The following is a 15903-nucleotide window of genomic DNA, read 5'->3' on the forward strand; positions in this document are numbered from 1 at the left end:
GAAAGAAGGAGATATCTAGGTCCTGCTTTAAAAACAAGCCTTTCTGCTTCACTTACTCTGAAGACCTAGTGATTCCTGGAATTAATTATTTGCTTTATTTCCAGTGAGTGAGATTACTGTAACAGTTCAGAATCTTTTAGTCTACGCAACAGTTTTTTTTTCTCCTACATGAAAGCAATTACTGCTGCTTGGTTTGTATTTGTGCCTGTTGCTATAGCATATGTCTGTTTAGAAGCCTTGGCATGGACAAGTAAATAAGGGTCATAGTGTGCTGCTTAAGAATGCTTTGCTTTTTTATTCAGTTACCAATTTCTTTGTCCATAATTTACAGGTACCACTTCTAGTAGCAATACTATGGTAGCTCCCACAGATGGCAACCCTGACAGTAAACATATAAAAGACAGCATTGAAGAGAAGTAAGTATCTCCTCAGAGATCAGTTAATAGTGAAATTACAAGAATTCCTGGTAGCTGCTATAAATACTTGCAACTCAGTGGTTTTAGATACATCTGGGCTGCAGGAAATGTATGCTTAAGTTCTGCAAGTGAGCACAATTTCGTTGTAAGTAACAAAACTGGAATACTATTCAGGATTAACAGTCAAGCTTTGCAGTGCTGTAGCTAAGTGTCTAAATTAGTTATTTATCACTTATATGTTTACCTAAGAGAAATTACACTGTAGGTTTGTATGGATATGTTGAAGGCAAAATAACGAGTTTAGCAGAATTTGTTACGTTACTGGTGGTTCCCTAGCTTAGAAGAAATAAATGGTGCTCAAATGTTGATAGTTTACTCTTCCACATACAACATGTTAATGTCTATGTTTATCAAGATCCATTGCAGCTACAAGGGATCTTGTAGGATGTCTCCCTCCCTAATTTTTGAGATTCTTTAGAGTCATCTTTTGGGTGCACTTCCCAAATAGTGCTACAAGTGTGAGTGAAGTGGAAAGCAAAGATCTGGCATGGAATTAGTTGGGATGTGGACTCAAAGCTGCTGTGGGCATGCTTTCACTGGGTGTTAAATGTGAGCTAGCTAACCTTACAATGAAAGGAGGAGCAAGGATCCCTTAACTAGCATTAGAAAATGTGTGCACATAAAAATGTGTGCCCAGGCTATTACTGTAGAGTAGCTGTAATGTGGTAGGTTATTTTGTGATGACTTGTTTCCAAGCCTTAGAAATATTTCGGCAGTAAATACAAAAGTAATTGTATTTGTCTAATTATAGCAATATAATTGCCCATTTGAGCAATTTTCTTTTCCAGGATGATGATATCAATATAATTAGATTGGTAAATATATTGACAGAGACTTGCCTCATACTTCAATTAAAACAAATTATAGAAGATAATGAAATCTGAGGTGTCATTCAGAATTTGGCCTACCAAGACACAGACAAGTGCTGATTTTCAGGCTTGAGCTGAAGAGGCTTTTAAAGTTATGATGGCAGTTCTGAAAGTGTGAAAGTTTTGGCATTTGATGTAGTGTTGTCTAAAACCTCCCGAGAGTAAATGTTTTTTGACAACGATATGCTGTGTATATCTTGATCTTGAAAGGAGGGAGGAATTATGGAAGCTATCTCAAAAGAACTTGTAAACTGTGCGTTTAGTGCTTGAGTTTCTCTGTCTTCTTTCTAATTTATCAAATTAATTAAGATTGAAGAATCTTTTCAATGTTAGTGAGAAGAATGTGTAATGGCAACACGTGATAATATTTTTAAATGCTAATGGAATCGATTTCTAAAATAGGTTTGCACTGGATTACCTCCTGGAATACTCTTGTTATGCAGCTGAGATGTTTTGTATTATATCGTGTAATTGTCCTTGTAAGATGAAACATTTTTGCATAACAGTTTTATTGAAATACAGAGATCCTGATTGATCAATTGTCACGACAGAATGTCAGTTACTAATGTTTCCTTATTTGTTCCTGCAGTTATGCACATCTAGACATTTACAGTGGGTTGAACAGTAACTTAAACCGTCAGCATCACAGACTAGAATCTCGCTACAGCAGCAGCTCTGGAGGATCGTATGAAGAGGAAAAAAGTAATATTTTAATTTACAAATATTTCTATGTGTAGAAAATAAAATCTTCAAAAATTAATCCTTTCACTGAAAGTTTTGGAACATGAGGAAATAGCAATAAAGAGGTTTTCACATGAACTTATTTAAAACATTTAAAATATTTAAAATATTTAAATATTTAAAATATTTAAAATATTTAAATAATAATATGTTTTCCATTTTTATTTTTTTGCATTCCCCAGTCTTTGTTCTGCTGTTGATCTGGCACATATTTGATTACAATACAATCTGTAAGGGAGATTAACATGCCTTCTTTCCTTACCTTGTTATCCAGAATGAATTGTGAACATCATCGCAAGTGAAGCAGTTTCATTCCATTTCTTTGCTCTTATCAGCACCAAAGACAGTAGGTTAAGATGAAGAAATAAAAGTGAGATTAGCAGGTGGAAAATTAAATCCACGAGGAAAAAGATGGTAGAAAATAAGTTTAAAAAAAAAGGCATAAAATTGGAAGCGATTATTCTTTCAAACAGCAGCAGTACTTGTTTAAAAAAAGAACAGAAAACCTTCTAAGAATCCTTATCAAAGCGAAGTATGGCAGGAAAGAACGATCTTGCAGTGTACATGTAATTAATTTTCAAGCTTGCTTTAATTATTTTATTTATTCTGATCTGTGTTCTGGTTTTTCTGAGGTGCAGGTGTAAGAATAAAAGTCAAAATCTTTTCTGAAAATCTGTCTACTTTTGGAGGCATTTCATTAACAGCGGCTTTATTAACTGTTACTGCTCTTGTACCAAAATAACCCTAATTATCATTGCCTGTGTCCAACTGCTGCATACAGGCCTGTTTGTCAAGAACTTAACTTAAAGGACTATAAAACAGGAACAGACAAATTCTATATTGTATAACAGCCTTTAGGAGGCTATATAATACAAAAATATACATTTTGAGGGTGTTTATTTTTATGGTTTTACTATCTGTTGTGTTAGGTGATTCAATGCCTCTGTATTCAAACTGGCGGTTGAAGGTGATGGAACACAATCAAGGAGAGCCTCTCCCTTTTCCACCCACTGGAGGTTGCTGGTCACCCTTAGTGGATTACTTGCCTGAAACAACTTCTCCAGGCATGTCTCTTCACAGGTAATTGCTTTGACAATCGTTAAATACTTGCTAATGGCTGTTTGTTACTTTTCGATTTATGTTGTACAAATATACGAATTTAAACATAGTAGATTTAAAGATATTCGATGAAGATAGTACAATTATTTCCTGTCATTTTACACATCTAGTAGTTTGAGATTTTTAAGCCTTTTATTTTGGGGATCTGGAGTTTCTCTGTCTTCATTGTGAGTGTACATATTTTCCCTTACATAAACCTACATAAAGGTTGCATGTTATGTTCTCCTAACAGATTTATTTTTGTTTTTAGGTGCAACATAGCAGTGATCCTTTTGACTGACTTGATAGTTGACCACAGTGTGAAGGTGGAATGGGGAGGTTACTTGCATCTTTTGCTTCATGCAATTTTTATAGGTACCAACATTCTTCTAGAAATATTTTTTGTTATTTAAAAATTGTACTTAATTACATAGCTGTTCTTTTCCTCTTTTAAATTAATGTTTAGCATTGTATTTAAATCTTGTTAGGATGTAAATATTTACAGTCACAGCTTTAACACAAAAGATGGGAAGGACCACTAAAAATCACTGTACCTGTCATGGGCTATTTAAAGACTTACTTTCAAAAAAAAAAAAGCATTCTTTTTCCTTTTGAAAAAGAATTTACCTAAGTACCTCCTTTCAACTTGATTAAAATGAGTATAATTAAGAGGGATTGCTATTGTACATAAGCAGTTTCTTGTACCACTTTTCCCTCTTTCTTCTTGTAGAAAACAAAGTGAAATTCTGTTTATTTTTTCTTTCTGTTTGACTTCATAGTAGTTTTCATACAGAAAACATTAATTTCTGACTGCTGTGTAAGAATTGAGGATATATTCATGTTTGTTAAACTATATGCTTTGCTTTTATATTTGAATACTGAAAAAACTCTTAAGGTTGGAAGAAATAGCTTCTGTATCTATCAGGAATTTGTGTTAGATGAGTTATTGCATTATGTGTCAATCTGATAAAGTGTAACATAACAATTTGAAGAACTGCTATTTTATTATAAAAATATAATATAATTATAAATTGAATTGTGTGCTCTCTGTACTTAATAAAACTTTTCCATTTTTTTATCTGCATTAGGTTTTGACCACTGTCACCCTGAAGTTTATGAGCATTGTAAACGACTGCTTTTGCATCTACTGATAGTGATGGGATCTGGCAGTAATGTCCAGTCTGTTGCTTCTGTCCTACTCAGAAACAGAGAGTTCAATGAGTCCAGGGTGCTTACTGTCAAGCAAACTACACATTTAGATTATACTTTTACAGGTATGCTTTTAGAATTGTTAAAATGACATGGGAAGTTTTCTTCGAGGAATTATCAAAATCTCTTTTACTTCTGTTGTTTTTTCAGGGTCCATCTAGTAAAGCACATTTTATTTCAACTTTGCCTAGCTGGCTAAAAAATATTTTCAGACTGAATGAGTACTGTTCCCATTAGCACTTTGTGCCCAGTTGTCAGAGTTGTGAGCTCAATTGAGCTATTAATTAGTAATGGAAGTAGTAACAGAGGAAATTGTACGCATTGCATCTGTAACAGTACAGTTTTTAAGATGCTTCTAAAATAAAAAACAGGAAATTACATCTCTTCCTTGTGTACAGGAGCTCTCAATTTCTGACTTCAGTCTGTTGTCATTGTTTAATAACCTAGGAGAATATTCTTGTGAGGTCTTGCAGTTTAATATTCACCTTAACATCACAATGATTTAATTATGCAATCATTTATATATTTTATGTGTAACTGTGAAAGTAATAGGTGTGAGTCTAATGTAAAGAAAAGTGAAAAGAGTATTTCATCTGAATTCAGTAGGTGGCAGTGTGCTTCTATAAAATCTGTTGGTTCCATTCTGTTCAAATCAGAAGTGGTTTTGCCACTAACCAAAAATATTCATGTTTCCTACATTCGATATTCATGGTTGTGAGGAATTAAAAGTTGGCATAGCCAGGCAATTATTTTATGTAAACCTGTTCACAGAATTTTAGTAATGTGCTTGCACAAGCATTGTCTTCCTAAACTTTGCAGGTTTGAGTAGAACTTTCTAAATTTGACATAATATTATGCTATTACCACCGAACAAACATATCTAATAGGAATTGCAATATAATCAGGATCAAATATTTCCAACTGGGATTTAAAAGAAAGTCCTTACATGTACGCATGACTAACACAAGGTCAAGCAAGTTGATGTAAACTTCTCTTTCAATGAGATAGTGCCTCAGCACTGTAACTCAACTGATTGACAGATTGATTTTATTTTTTTTTTGTGGTTGTCAGTAGGTTTCAGGTTTATGTACAGTCATTACAGTCAGAGATTCATGACTGTCTTCCTTTGTCAGTTTGCTTTCTCTTAGCACCTTGTAGGCATAATGTGAGGAGATGGTACAGTAGTATTTCACAACCACATTATTCATTCCATGGAGAGCAGCAACTATGTTAAGCTAACTTCAGAAGCTGTGCAGCCAGAAAGGCCCTACTTAGAATTGACTGACTAGTTAATACTTAGTATTTGCTGATTTAAAGTGCTGTCAATTACAGTGGGACTGTGTTTCAACAACAAAAAAAAATCTGCATGTTATATGTAAGCAATTTGGATCACTTGTCTCAACTTTCTGAAGTCTATGATGAGATGCTACAGACACTGTTGTGCTGTTGTTTCACTGTATTACCAACACCAAAATCAAACAGCATCCAGTAATTCGAAAGGAGGAATCTAACTGTTCCTTATTGAGGGTCAAGTCATGCTAAGGCTTTGAAAATTTGTTGATTTCATTAGAAATTTTTGCATCCATGAAATTATTCTATTTGTTAATTTACTAATTTTTAGAGAGCTGATTTTTCTTTTTATTTATTTAGTATTGAACTGATGAGCTCATAATGATCTCATTTTTATTTCAGCAGGTGTTCATGATTTTATACCTGATTACCAGCCCTCCCCAATGACTGACTCAGGGCTTAGTTCAAGTTCTACCTCTTCTAGCATCAGTTTAGGAAATACGAGTGCTGCCATGTCTCATATGCACACCACCATCCTCAATGAGGTTGACATTTCAGTAGAGCAGGATGAAAAAGTAAAAACTCTCATAGAATTCATTACCTCAAGGTAAGATTTCAGTTTTCATTTTTGTTAAGAAAAGTTTCTATCAGTAAGAATATTGAGTCTAACCCTGAAGTGTTTTTATGTGGTGCAGCTTATGAACAACCCTAACTTTCCAAGTACTTGAAAGCATTTGATCCCTTTCCTTGTCCTGGTTGTTAAAAGTCTTTTACCGTGTTCTGCATAAGTTCATTATCGTTGCTATCCACACTGTTTACAGATTAGGAATCTGCAACATCTGTGGGAATTTTATGCATTCACATACAGAAAAAAGCTGGGCACTGGGGAAAAAGAAGAAAGAATTAGTAGCAGAGATCATCTCTGAAAAAAGCAACACTTGTTCAGTTTATATGATAGTATGTATAAAGCTTTCAGGATCTAAGTCTGAAATCCAACTTACATAGTCAAAAATTATGAGAAACTTGACAAAAACAAAAAAATAGATTTTCATAGCCCTGAAATTAGAACAGTGTGGTTTATTGCTGGGAAGAAAGAGAGGAGAAAGAATATAATTTTAGCAAGTGCATAATGGTGGTAGCTGTAACTGGCTTTTTGTTAGGTGACTAAGTATTACCCAATGGAAAGCGTCTCTTTGTAGATTTACACTGTTCTATTAGAATTGATACATTGCTTTTCACTGCTTCTTACTTTATTTGGCAACAGCAATATTGAACTGTTCTCACAGTTCTTTGATTTGTGTCTGCAGTTGTGTGATAGTTCATTTATGTGATAGGCACTAGATTATTAAGCAGTTACTTAAGGCAAAAATAACATTTAAATAATACTAGTGACAAAAGCTGAGATTTTCATTCTGTCACATTTGCTCTGTTTTTACATTTTTAGGAAAAGAGGGCCACTTTGGAATCATGAAGATGTCTCAGCTAAGAACCCTAATATAAAGAGTGCTGAACAGTTAACTGTATTTTTAAAGCATGTGGTATCTATATTTAAACAGTCTAGCTCAGGTAAGCTAGAAAACAGTCAAAACGTGATAGAATGTTTAAGTCTGCAAACTGCATGATCTTTTTCAGTGCCAGTAAGTTTATGGATGCTCTATAAAATGACTTTAGGATATCCTCCTACTTCTAAATAACACTGATTTTTCTTGTGTATTGCACATTTCAGTTGATGCTTCTCTTGAATCAGATTTAAATAGAATATTCTAGGAATGAGATAAATACTAGTTTATTGTGGATATGACATTCAATTCATAAGTGTTTTATCTGCAAGTCTGTCAAGTGTTAAGTATGTTCATATGCCTGGAAAGATTTTCCAAATGAGTATTCCTTGAGGAAAAAAGTAGGAGACAAGAATATTTTGACATTAGGAATGACTTCAACATTGATACTGTTGATTAAATTCAGGTATTTTTGTGGGGTTTTTTTTATGAAGCATGGTGATATCTGAGTATTTATTTTATTTTATAGGAGGATTTCAATTGGAACACTGTCTCAGTGAAGTTGCTTTGCAAACTGCTCTTTCATGTTCCTCTCGACACTATGCTGGGAGGTCCTTTCAGATCTTCAGGGCTCTGAAGCAGCCTCTTACTGCATCTACACTTTCTGACGTTCTCTCCAGATTAGTAGAAACTGTTGGAGATGCAGGAGAAGAAGCTCAGGTATTTTTTTCCCCCTAATTTTATTAGAAAACTGAACATGCCTGAAAGACATACTTGTCTATTATTTTAATGATGGACAAATTTTAAAGCATTTTGGATTTTGTTACTTCTGTTTTTAAAAGATACTTCATGTTTCAAAGCAGTTTGAGTCATTACATTTTCTGAATTTTCACCAAATGAAATGAGATTTGCCATGTAATACAAACTTAACGAGAGTTTGATGAATCTGTTTCTTCAAAAAGGTTTATCAGTCATATAAAGGACAATTTTGGTGTTCTTTATTAATAACTTAGATGAAGTGTTAATACCATCCAACTTGGTGCTGTGTCTAAAGAATTCAATCTAAGCTTTCAATATTGCAAAATCATAAGTCTAAATAAGCAACAGTAAGACCATACATAAGAATAGTGTAAATCAGAATGATTTTTTTGAAATTCTAGAAATAAATTAAAGGGCTTGTCATTAAAGGGCATCAGAATAATCTAGTTATTGATGCTGATTTTGTATTGCTACTAAATAGTTATGATGTGATTTCTCTTCTGCATATTGCATAATTTATAATGACCTGTGGCTTTCCCCAGGGTTTTGTCATAGAACTGCTTCTGACTTTAGAATCTGCTATTGATACATTGGCTGAAACCATGAAGCATTATGATCTGCTTTCTGCTCTTTCTCAGTAAGTTCTTGCACTAGTCAAATTACATTATACATTTTTATACATTTGAATTATTTAAGATCTCTGTTACCTATGTAATGAAATAATTAGTTATCATCTTTGCAGGGTAGCGATACCAGACTAGCAAAATTGCTTCCTCTTTTATGACGTTTTCAGCGTTTTTCCCCAAACAAATCTCAGAAGAGCCTAGATTTTCTTAAGTAGATCTGCCTTTCCATATGACTTTAGTTGTGAAATGTTATCATTTGTTTTGAAATTTCTCAAAAATAAGGGCACTGTGAGTACATTTAGGACTTCTTTTTTTATCAGGCGCTAATGAACTTGATTACGTAGTATCATTTCTTGGGGTATTATTTTTCCTCATTTGTATGGTATTTAAGAAGTAATGTAAAGTTTACAGATAAGAAGTCTTGTACCTCAATAAATACTTCAGTTCCAGTTCACCTTTAAGATCATCTAGGTCCAACCCCACTGCCATAGACAGGGACACATCCCACTAGATCAGGTTGCTCACAGCTTGGCCTTGAATGCTTCCATGGAGGGGGCATCCATAATCACACTGGGCAACCTGTTCAGTGTCTCACCACCCTCAAAGCAAAGAATTTCTTCCCAATATCTATTTCTCTACCTTTATCACATCTATTAAGAGGGTAAGTTGAAATGCTAGATCTTCAATTCCAAATCATCTTTTATGTGCTTTAGGTTGATTTTCCTTATTTTACTGAGTTGCTGTGTAACTGTTTTGGTATTTGGTGATTGTAATGAATATACACATTGTAACAAAGGTAACATAGAGAAATGTTCTCAATAGAGTATTTTCATGTATTGTAATAGTTTTCCATATATTTCCACGTACGCATTGCATTCACCAAGTTGTATATCCCTGTGATTGGTGTCAGATCTTTTTCCTTTCTTCCCTTTTTCTAAGGGGTATTGCTGCATTTTGCATTGAATATCATGTTATAATGGTTTTTATTTTAGAACCTCATACCATGATTCTGTAATGGGGAACAAGTACGCAGCTAATAGGAAAAGCACTGGACAGATAAATCTAAGCACAAGTCCCATTAACAGTGGCAGTTGTTTGGGATACTACAACAATACAAGAAGTAATTCTTTGAGACTGAATTTGATCAGTGAGAGGAGAGGTGACCGTCGACGGAGCAACACACTGGATATAATGGATGGAAGGATAAATCATGGTGGAAGTTTGGCCAGGACTAGAAGTCTCTCCTCTCTGAGAGAGGGAGGGATGTATGATGTGCAGCCCACTACTGATCCTGTCAATCTGATGGCCACTATATTTTGGATTGCAACTTCATTGCTAGAGTCGGACTATGAGTATGAATACCTTTTGGCTCTCAAGCTGCTCAACAAACTTCTTATTCACTTGCCTCTGGATAAATTGGAGAGTCGGGAAAAGATAGAAAAGGTGCAGAACAAACTGAAATGGAATAACTTTCCAGGCCTTCAGCAGCTTTTCCTAAAAGGCTTTACTTCAGCATCCACACAAGAAATGACAGTTCACCTCCTCAGTAAACTCATCACAATTTCCAGGCATGCTTTGGTGGATCCTTCTCAGCTAGCAGGTATCATTAGTAAATATATTTGTAAAGAAAATGGTTTTGATTTTTTTTTTTGTGTGTGTGTGTGTGGTTTTGTCTTTTTTTTTTAATCAAGTGAAGTGTAATCAAAATCAGTAGTGGTTATTCATTTGCCTTGAAAAGAACTCCCTTCAATCAAATGTTTTTTTTTTGTAGTTGTTGATAGCACAGTGCAAGTTAGAGGAAATACATTAATGACAATGATTATCTGACAAAAAATACTGCACAAAAACTTTATGTATTGACTGTTAAATTACTTCAAACTTGCTGACAAGTAAATCTAAAGAGTTTATGTATTATTTTTCATGGTCTTGTACTGAAAAGCTCTGTAAGTACTATGTTCCAACATTTGCACATTTTATAAATAATCTCACTGTATTGCCTTAAGCTGCCAAGTTTCTTGACAGCTTGGCTTAATAGATCCAGTAATGATTTTAGTTTCATTGGTCTATCTTGTCTACTTAGACACACACACACCTATATATAATACTTGAATACAAACTCAGTTACATGTCTATATCTATGTGTGAATGTAAGTATATCATACTCTAAGAGTACATAAATACAAGAAAGATATATACATACACACACACACACACACAGACTCACACTCCACATTAAGTTAAGTCAAAATCCTTAGGGCTCATATAACTGTGTTTGTGTATGTGTTCAGGATTTCCCTTAAACATCTTGTGCCTACTTCCTCATCTGATCCAACATTTCGATAATCCAACTCAGTTCTGTAAGGAAACAGCTGACAGGATAGCAAAGGTATGTAAAATGATGCTTGTGGAGTTTGCACGAATTTACTTTTATTACCAGCACTGGTTCAATATTTTTTGCGCTCCTTCGCATAATTCATTTATATGATTCTACCAGTTATATAGAAATAACTAACTATAAGGTGTTTGATTTCAAAAAGGTAGTAGGCAAAGTTTATAGATGTCAGGCATTCATTGAGAAGATTATCTAGGTTTTCTGCTACTCCAGCACAACATTAAGGTAAGACTCGTATGAGTAGTGAACAAGCTGGGATTGTGGATACCAAGGTATAAATGTTGCAGATGCTCCTGGCCTTCTAAATACTAACTCTCACAGCTCTGAGTAGTACCAGGCTGTGAAAAGGGCAGGTCAAGGTTTATTTAAATGAAAGAAGATGATCAGCAATGCTGAAGGGACAGATCATGGCTTACAGATAGCAGAGTATAGACACCACCCATTCAGGAATATGGAACTGTCTTGCTGCCTGATAATTCATACTTTTATTTATTTGAAAAAACAGTATGAGAATTTTAGCAAGTTCTCTCTATTACCTTTCAGTGAATTGGCAGGCCTCAAAATCCAACAGAAACTGTTGATACTCTTTTCATGATTACTTTGATTTCAGTTATTGGGGATGAAGTCTAGAAAATATACATAATGACTTTTGGATGTGTAGGTTAAAATTTTGTCATCCGTAACATAACTGTATGTACCTTTGGCTTTTCAGGTTTGTGCAGAGGAGAAGTCACCAACTCTTGCCAATCTGGCTCATATGATGAGTTTATACAGTACACACAGTTATTCCAGGGACTGTTCTAACTGGATTAATGTTGTGTGTAGATATTTGCATGACTCCTTCTCAGATGCCACCTTTAACCTTGTAACTTACCTTGCAGAGGTAAATTTTTAATGAAGGTGTATTTCATGTTGATTTTTTACCTATTCCTTGTTCATGTGACTTTGAATATTGGGAGGAAAAGAACATCTTTCATCATAGAAATGAATAATAAAATGTTCTAGGATATGGAAAAGGGATGACTACTGCCACTTTGGAGTGCAACAACTGGGGTGTGCTTTGAAATAATAACCACTGTAATGTGAGATCCCTTTTTTACAGTAGTAGTGCTTTGTAATGTTGGTTATGCTCTGTGCTATGTGGGTAAAATATGTACAGTCTTGACTTCAGTAAAATACACGATGCATATTTTAAAATACACTTTTTAGCCCAGTACACATTTGAAGTTGTCCATAAGTACTAATTTCAAAGTTCATTTGTAAGTAATGCATAGTATATCATCAAAGATAATTTAAGGACAGAATTCTGTGTGATTCTGCCAGCCCCTTAACCTGTTGTTAACTTTAAAAAAAGTACCTGGTATGAAAGGCTTTTAGAGTTTGTCTTTGAAGAATATTACTTCAAACCGTTAAGGAAAAAAATACTTAAAGATTCTCACAAATGAATTCATATATATTAATTTCATTCATAAGACAGTGTCTACCAGGCATGGATGTAATTGTTTTCCATGCAGCTTTGAGGTTTTTACTTTACCTGAGTGCTTTTATTTAGTAAGAAGTATTTTTTATTAGATACTTCAGATCTGTGCTGATATTGTGAAATTTGGGGGGAAAATGAATTAGAACAGGTAACATTGTTTTATTGCATTTCATTTTCTTTTTAAACTAAAGTAAGATATAGAAAAACATGGAGTGGCACACTAGAATAAGTATGAAAGTTTGTCTACATTTTAATGTTTGTTTTCATTTCTTGCTACTGTTAAAAAGTTATTAATTCTTCTTAAAATCTCTTTTCTAGCTGTTAGAGAAAGGGTTATCCAGTATGCAGCAATCCTTGCTACAGATCATTTACAGTCTTCTGAGTCACATTGACCTCTCTGCAGCACCAGTGAAGCAGTTTAATTTGGAAATCATTAAAGTGATTGGTAAATACGTTCAGGTAGGTACTCTGAGAAACCCTTCTGATTGTTGTGAAGCTGGAAATTACACTTGGTTTTCTTTTAGAATTAAAATATTTTCAATATAAAAAGCAGGTGTTTAAAGTCAAATGCTGTAGGATTTTAGTTTTTTGTTCCACATACTTGATTAGTTATAGGCTCATATATTTGTCCAACTTTATTTACATCTTTTGGGACAAATTGCCTGGATGACAGTGCATCTGTTTATAGATGTGGGCAGTTGTATATATGTAGCCCTAGCAGGTGATCCTTAATCTGTTAAAATATAACACTTTAAATGAGTAAACATTTACTGTTAAGTACTGCCTGAAAGTTTTAAGTGTATTCCTTTTCAGAAGGAAGATTTACAGTTAAGTGCATGTTTAAATTACTTGCAGTAATAAATCTGTTCAAGTGAGGAACATCAATGTTCACTGTAAGGAATTTGAGTGCATTTTTTAGTAAAGGAAGTCCCCCGAAGATGAACAGTGTTTTGCCCCAGGCAAATTGATTCTTTGTTATTGGAACACAATTTACTGAAAATTATTTTGTGGAAGAAAATGTAACATCCTGCTGAAAGATTTTTATAAAAATGCCTGGAGCACAAAGGCATTTCAGTGCACAACATTCTCATTATTTGTCTCTTTTTTTTTTTAATCTTGAATTCCATTATTGCCAAATGTAGCTCAGTCAAATGGTTTAATCATAATTAACCAGGAGAGGTAGTGTTCCCTGGATGTTTTTTTATTGATGGATATGTACTTAAGATATTGTGTTCCTGTCAAAGTGCATTAGGCAAAATGGAATGATTAGCATAACAACAATCTTTGTGGCCTGACATCTGCTTGCTTTGCCTCTAACCTTTATCTGAGCTTTCTGTGCAGGGTTGCACTGCCATGGAACGTAATCGTAATTAGAAGATGTAGCAGTCAAAATACTAGTACTAGTGAAAGAACGTTCCAGAGAAGCATATGCATTTTTGATAGGATTAAACAATTAGGTAATAAGAGGGCATAAAATATGATTTCTTGTTTAACTGTGATGCTACAAAACAGGGTTTTTACTTTCCTGTGATCACAGTGCTTTCTAATAAATATAAATCTCTATGGGATGGTTCAAGTTGAGATGGTAATTTTTTTATGCTTATGATACACAGAAATTAACAAGGATGTTGAAGGCCATCGTTGCCTACAAAGAAGCATGTTCTAGTTAGAGTCTTGCAAGTGGTGCTTATTTGTTTTAATGCATTAAAGAAAAAGTGTTTGGATACACTTATAGTGGTACTAAAAAAAAATAAATTGCTGATGATTTCAAAAAAATGGAAGATTTAGGTTTCAGTCAGAATCCTAACATTTCCAGGAGCATAAATCTTAACCCTCCAGAGGTGCTGCTTTTGGTGTATATCTGTTCTTTTATCCGCTCTGCAATCTCTGCAGATGGAACTGCTGAGTTATTTACATCACCTTAATCATCTTTTTAAAGAGAGAGCACTTAGCTCAGGCTCAGCCTCTTATGTTCTCATACATTTGTCCTTGGTCTTTTTTTTTTTTTAAGTGCTCCATCAGTTTGATGCAAGATAAAAAATGTTGTAATTTTTTTTTTACATCTTTCAAATGCTTGAGGAAATACAAAGCATGCAATATGTTCATCTGTTTTAAATTCAGTTTATTCTTCCCTTAAGCATAAAAGAATTAAAGATGCCAGGGGGTAGAAATTATTTTGCTTTTAAATGCTATTGAATTTTGTTTTCTTGAACATGAAGGACAAATACTCCAGATAATGGTTAAAAAAAAAAGGAAAAGAAAAAGAAGACAAACACATAAACAAACTGCGTAAATAGTGAGAGCAAGGAGCGTGAAGCAGTCCAATGTGCACTATGATCTGGCACTAGTAAGCCTGCCTGGCTTGTTGTAACAGCCATGGAATGACCTGATGCTTCGTTGCTGCCTTACCAGCATTTCCAGGTCCAAAGCTGCTGCTAGTGCTAATGCCTTGCAGTCACCTCTACATCAGAGCTATTGGCTTTGGGAATCTTGAAATGAGCCAAAGGAAAATCCTGCTGTACATTAAAGTTTGCTTTATTATCCAAAGTGATTGTTGGGTGACTGATTTATTTTCTTTTTAGAGTCCATATTGGAAGGAAGCCCTCAATATTTTGAAACTGGTGGTGTCTCGATCAGCAAGCCTCGTTGTACCTAGCGATATTCCAAAGTCTTATGGAGGTGACATAGGTTCTCCTGAAATCTCCTTCACAAAAATTTTTAATAATGTTTCCAAGGAACTGCCTGGCAAGACCTTGGATTTTCATTTTGATATATCAGAGGTAATCATTCTGTTTAAACTACAGTGCAGTGTCTTTCTGTTCCAAACATGGCTTTGTTTTATGTTAGCCTTTCGCATTGATGTCATACAACAAATGTCATTTTTAAGAATGCGAGTTGAAGTTTTATACACATATGAGGTGTAACTAAAGTCATACTGGAAAGATTTATTAAAGCTCAAAATGATGTATTAATACAGATGATTTGTATGTCTGGAGATGGGAGCCAAGTGACTGCAATATATATAGGGATGCAGAATCTGTGGACAACTTTAGAAGGAATTAAAAAAAAAAAAAAAGGGATCAAGGGATCATGGTTGAAACTGTTCCTAAATAATGATTGGAGATACACATGACATAGGAGCATTATTTAAGTTGCATGCAAATAAGCCAAGACACTGGGAAATTCCTACAGAATTATCTGAGTAGCATTTCTTTTTGGAAGGGCTGGATATAATCCTTGATTTCCAAAAGTGTGTGTATTCTAGAGAAGTTTCTGAACTGTGGAAATTATTAGTTAATCATGGTGAAGCTATCTATAGAAGAATTTCACAAGTTATTTTTGAAATGCATTTAAAAATATAACTGGACCGTCAGCATAGGATTTGCATTTTTCAAAAAGAAACAAAACAAAACAAATGAGTAGAGTGACAATCTGATAGTCAAGGTACAAATATTCCACTTTTT

At 34.2% G+C, this 15903-nt stretch overlaps 1 protein-coding gene across 8 annotated transcripts in view; it reads left to right on the top strand.

Annotated features, from left to right (window-relative positions):
- FRYL (FRY like transcription coactivator) overlaps positions 1 to 15903 on the top strand; it is a 152277-nt gene that overhangs the window by 110366 nt on the left and 26008 nt on the right. For 6 of the 8 annotated variants that reach the window (XM_065737049.1, XM_065737048.1, XM_065737043.1 and 3 more), the window contains 14 exons: positions 332 to 416; positions 1935 to 2047; positions 3016 to 3166; positions 3456 to 3559; positions 4273 to 4458; positions 6086 to 6290; positions 7128 to 7249; positions 7712 to 7902; positions 8484 to 8578; positions 9560 to 10167; positions 10856 to 10953; positions 11672 to 11842; positions 12758 to 12898; positions 15022 to 15219. In XM_065737049.1, coding sequence (XP_065593121.1) covers positions 332 to 416; positions 1935 to 2047; positions 3016 to 3166; positions 3456 to 3559; positions 4273 to 4458; positions 6086 to 6290; positions 7128 to 7249; positions 7712 to 7902; positions 8484 to 8578; positions 9560 to 10167; positions 10856 to 10953; positions 11672 to 11842; positions 12758 to 12898; positions 15022 to 15219 — 2468 coding nt within the window. The remainder of the gene's footprint in view (positions 1 to 331; positions 417 to 1934; positions 2048 to 3015; positions 3167 to 3455; positions 3560 to 4272; positions 4459 to 6085; positions 6291 to 7127; positions 7250 to 7711; positions 7903 to 8483; positions 8579 to 9559; positions 10168 to 10855; positions 10954 to 11671; positions 11843 to 12757; positions 12899 to 15021; positions 15220 to 15903) is intronic. The other 2 variants (XM_065737044.1, XM_065737050.1) reach the window with 1 other exon arrangement.

This window comes from Cyrtonyx montezumae, unplaced genomic scaffold (assembly GCF_038088225.1).
Source record: "Cyrtonyx montezumae isolate F1298 unplaced genomic scaffold, pur_monq_1.0 scaffold_2, whole genome shotgun sequence".
Taxonomy (NCBI): Eukaryota; Metazoa; Chordata; class Aves; order Galliformes; family Odontophoridae; genus Cyrtonyx; species Cyrtonyx montezumae.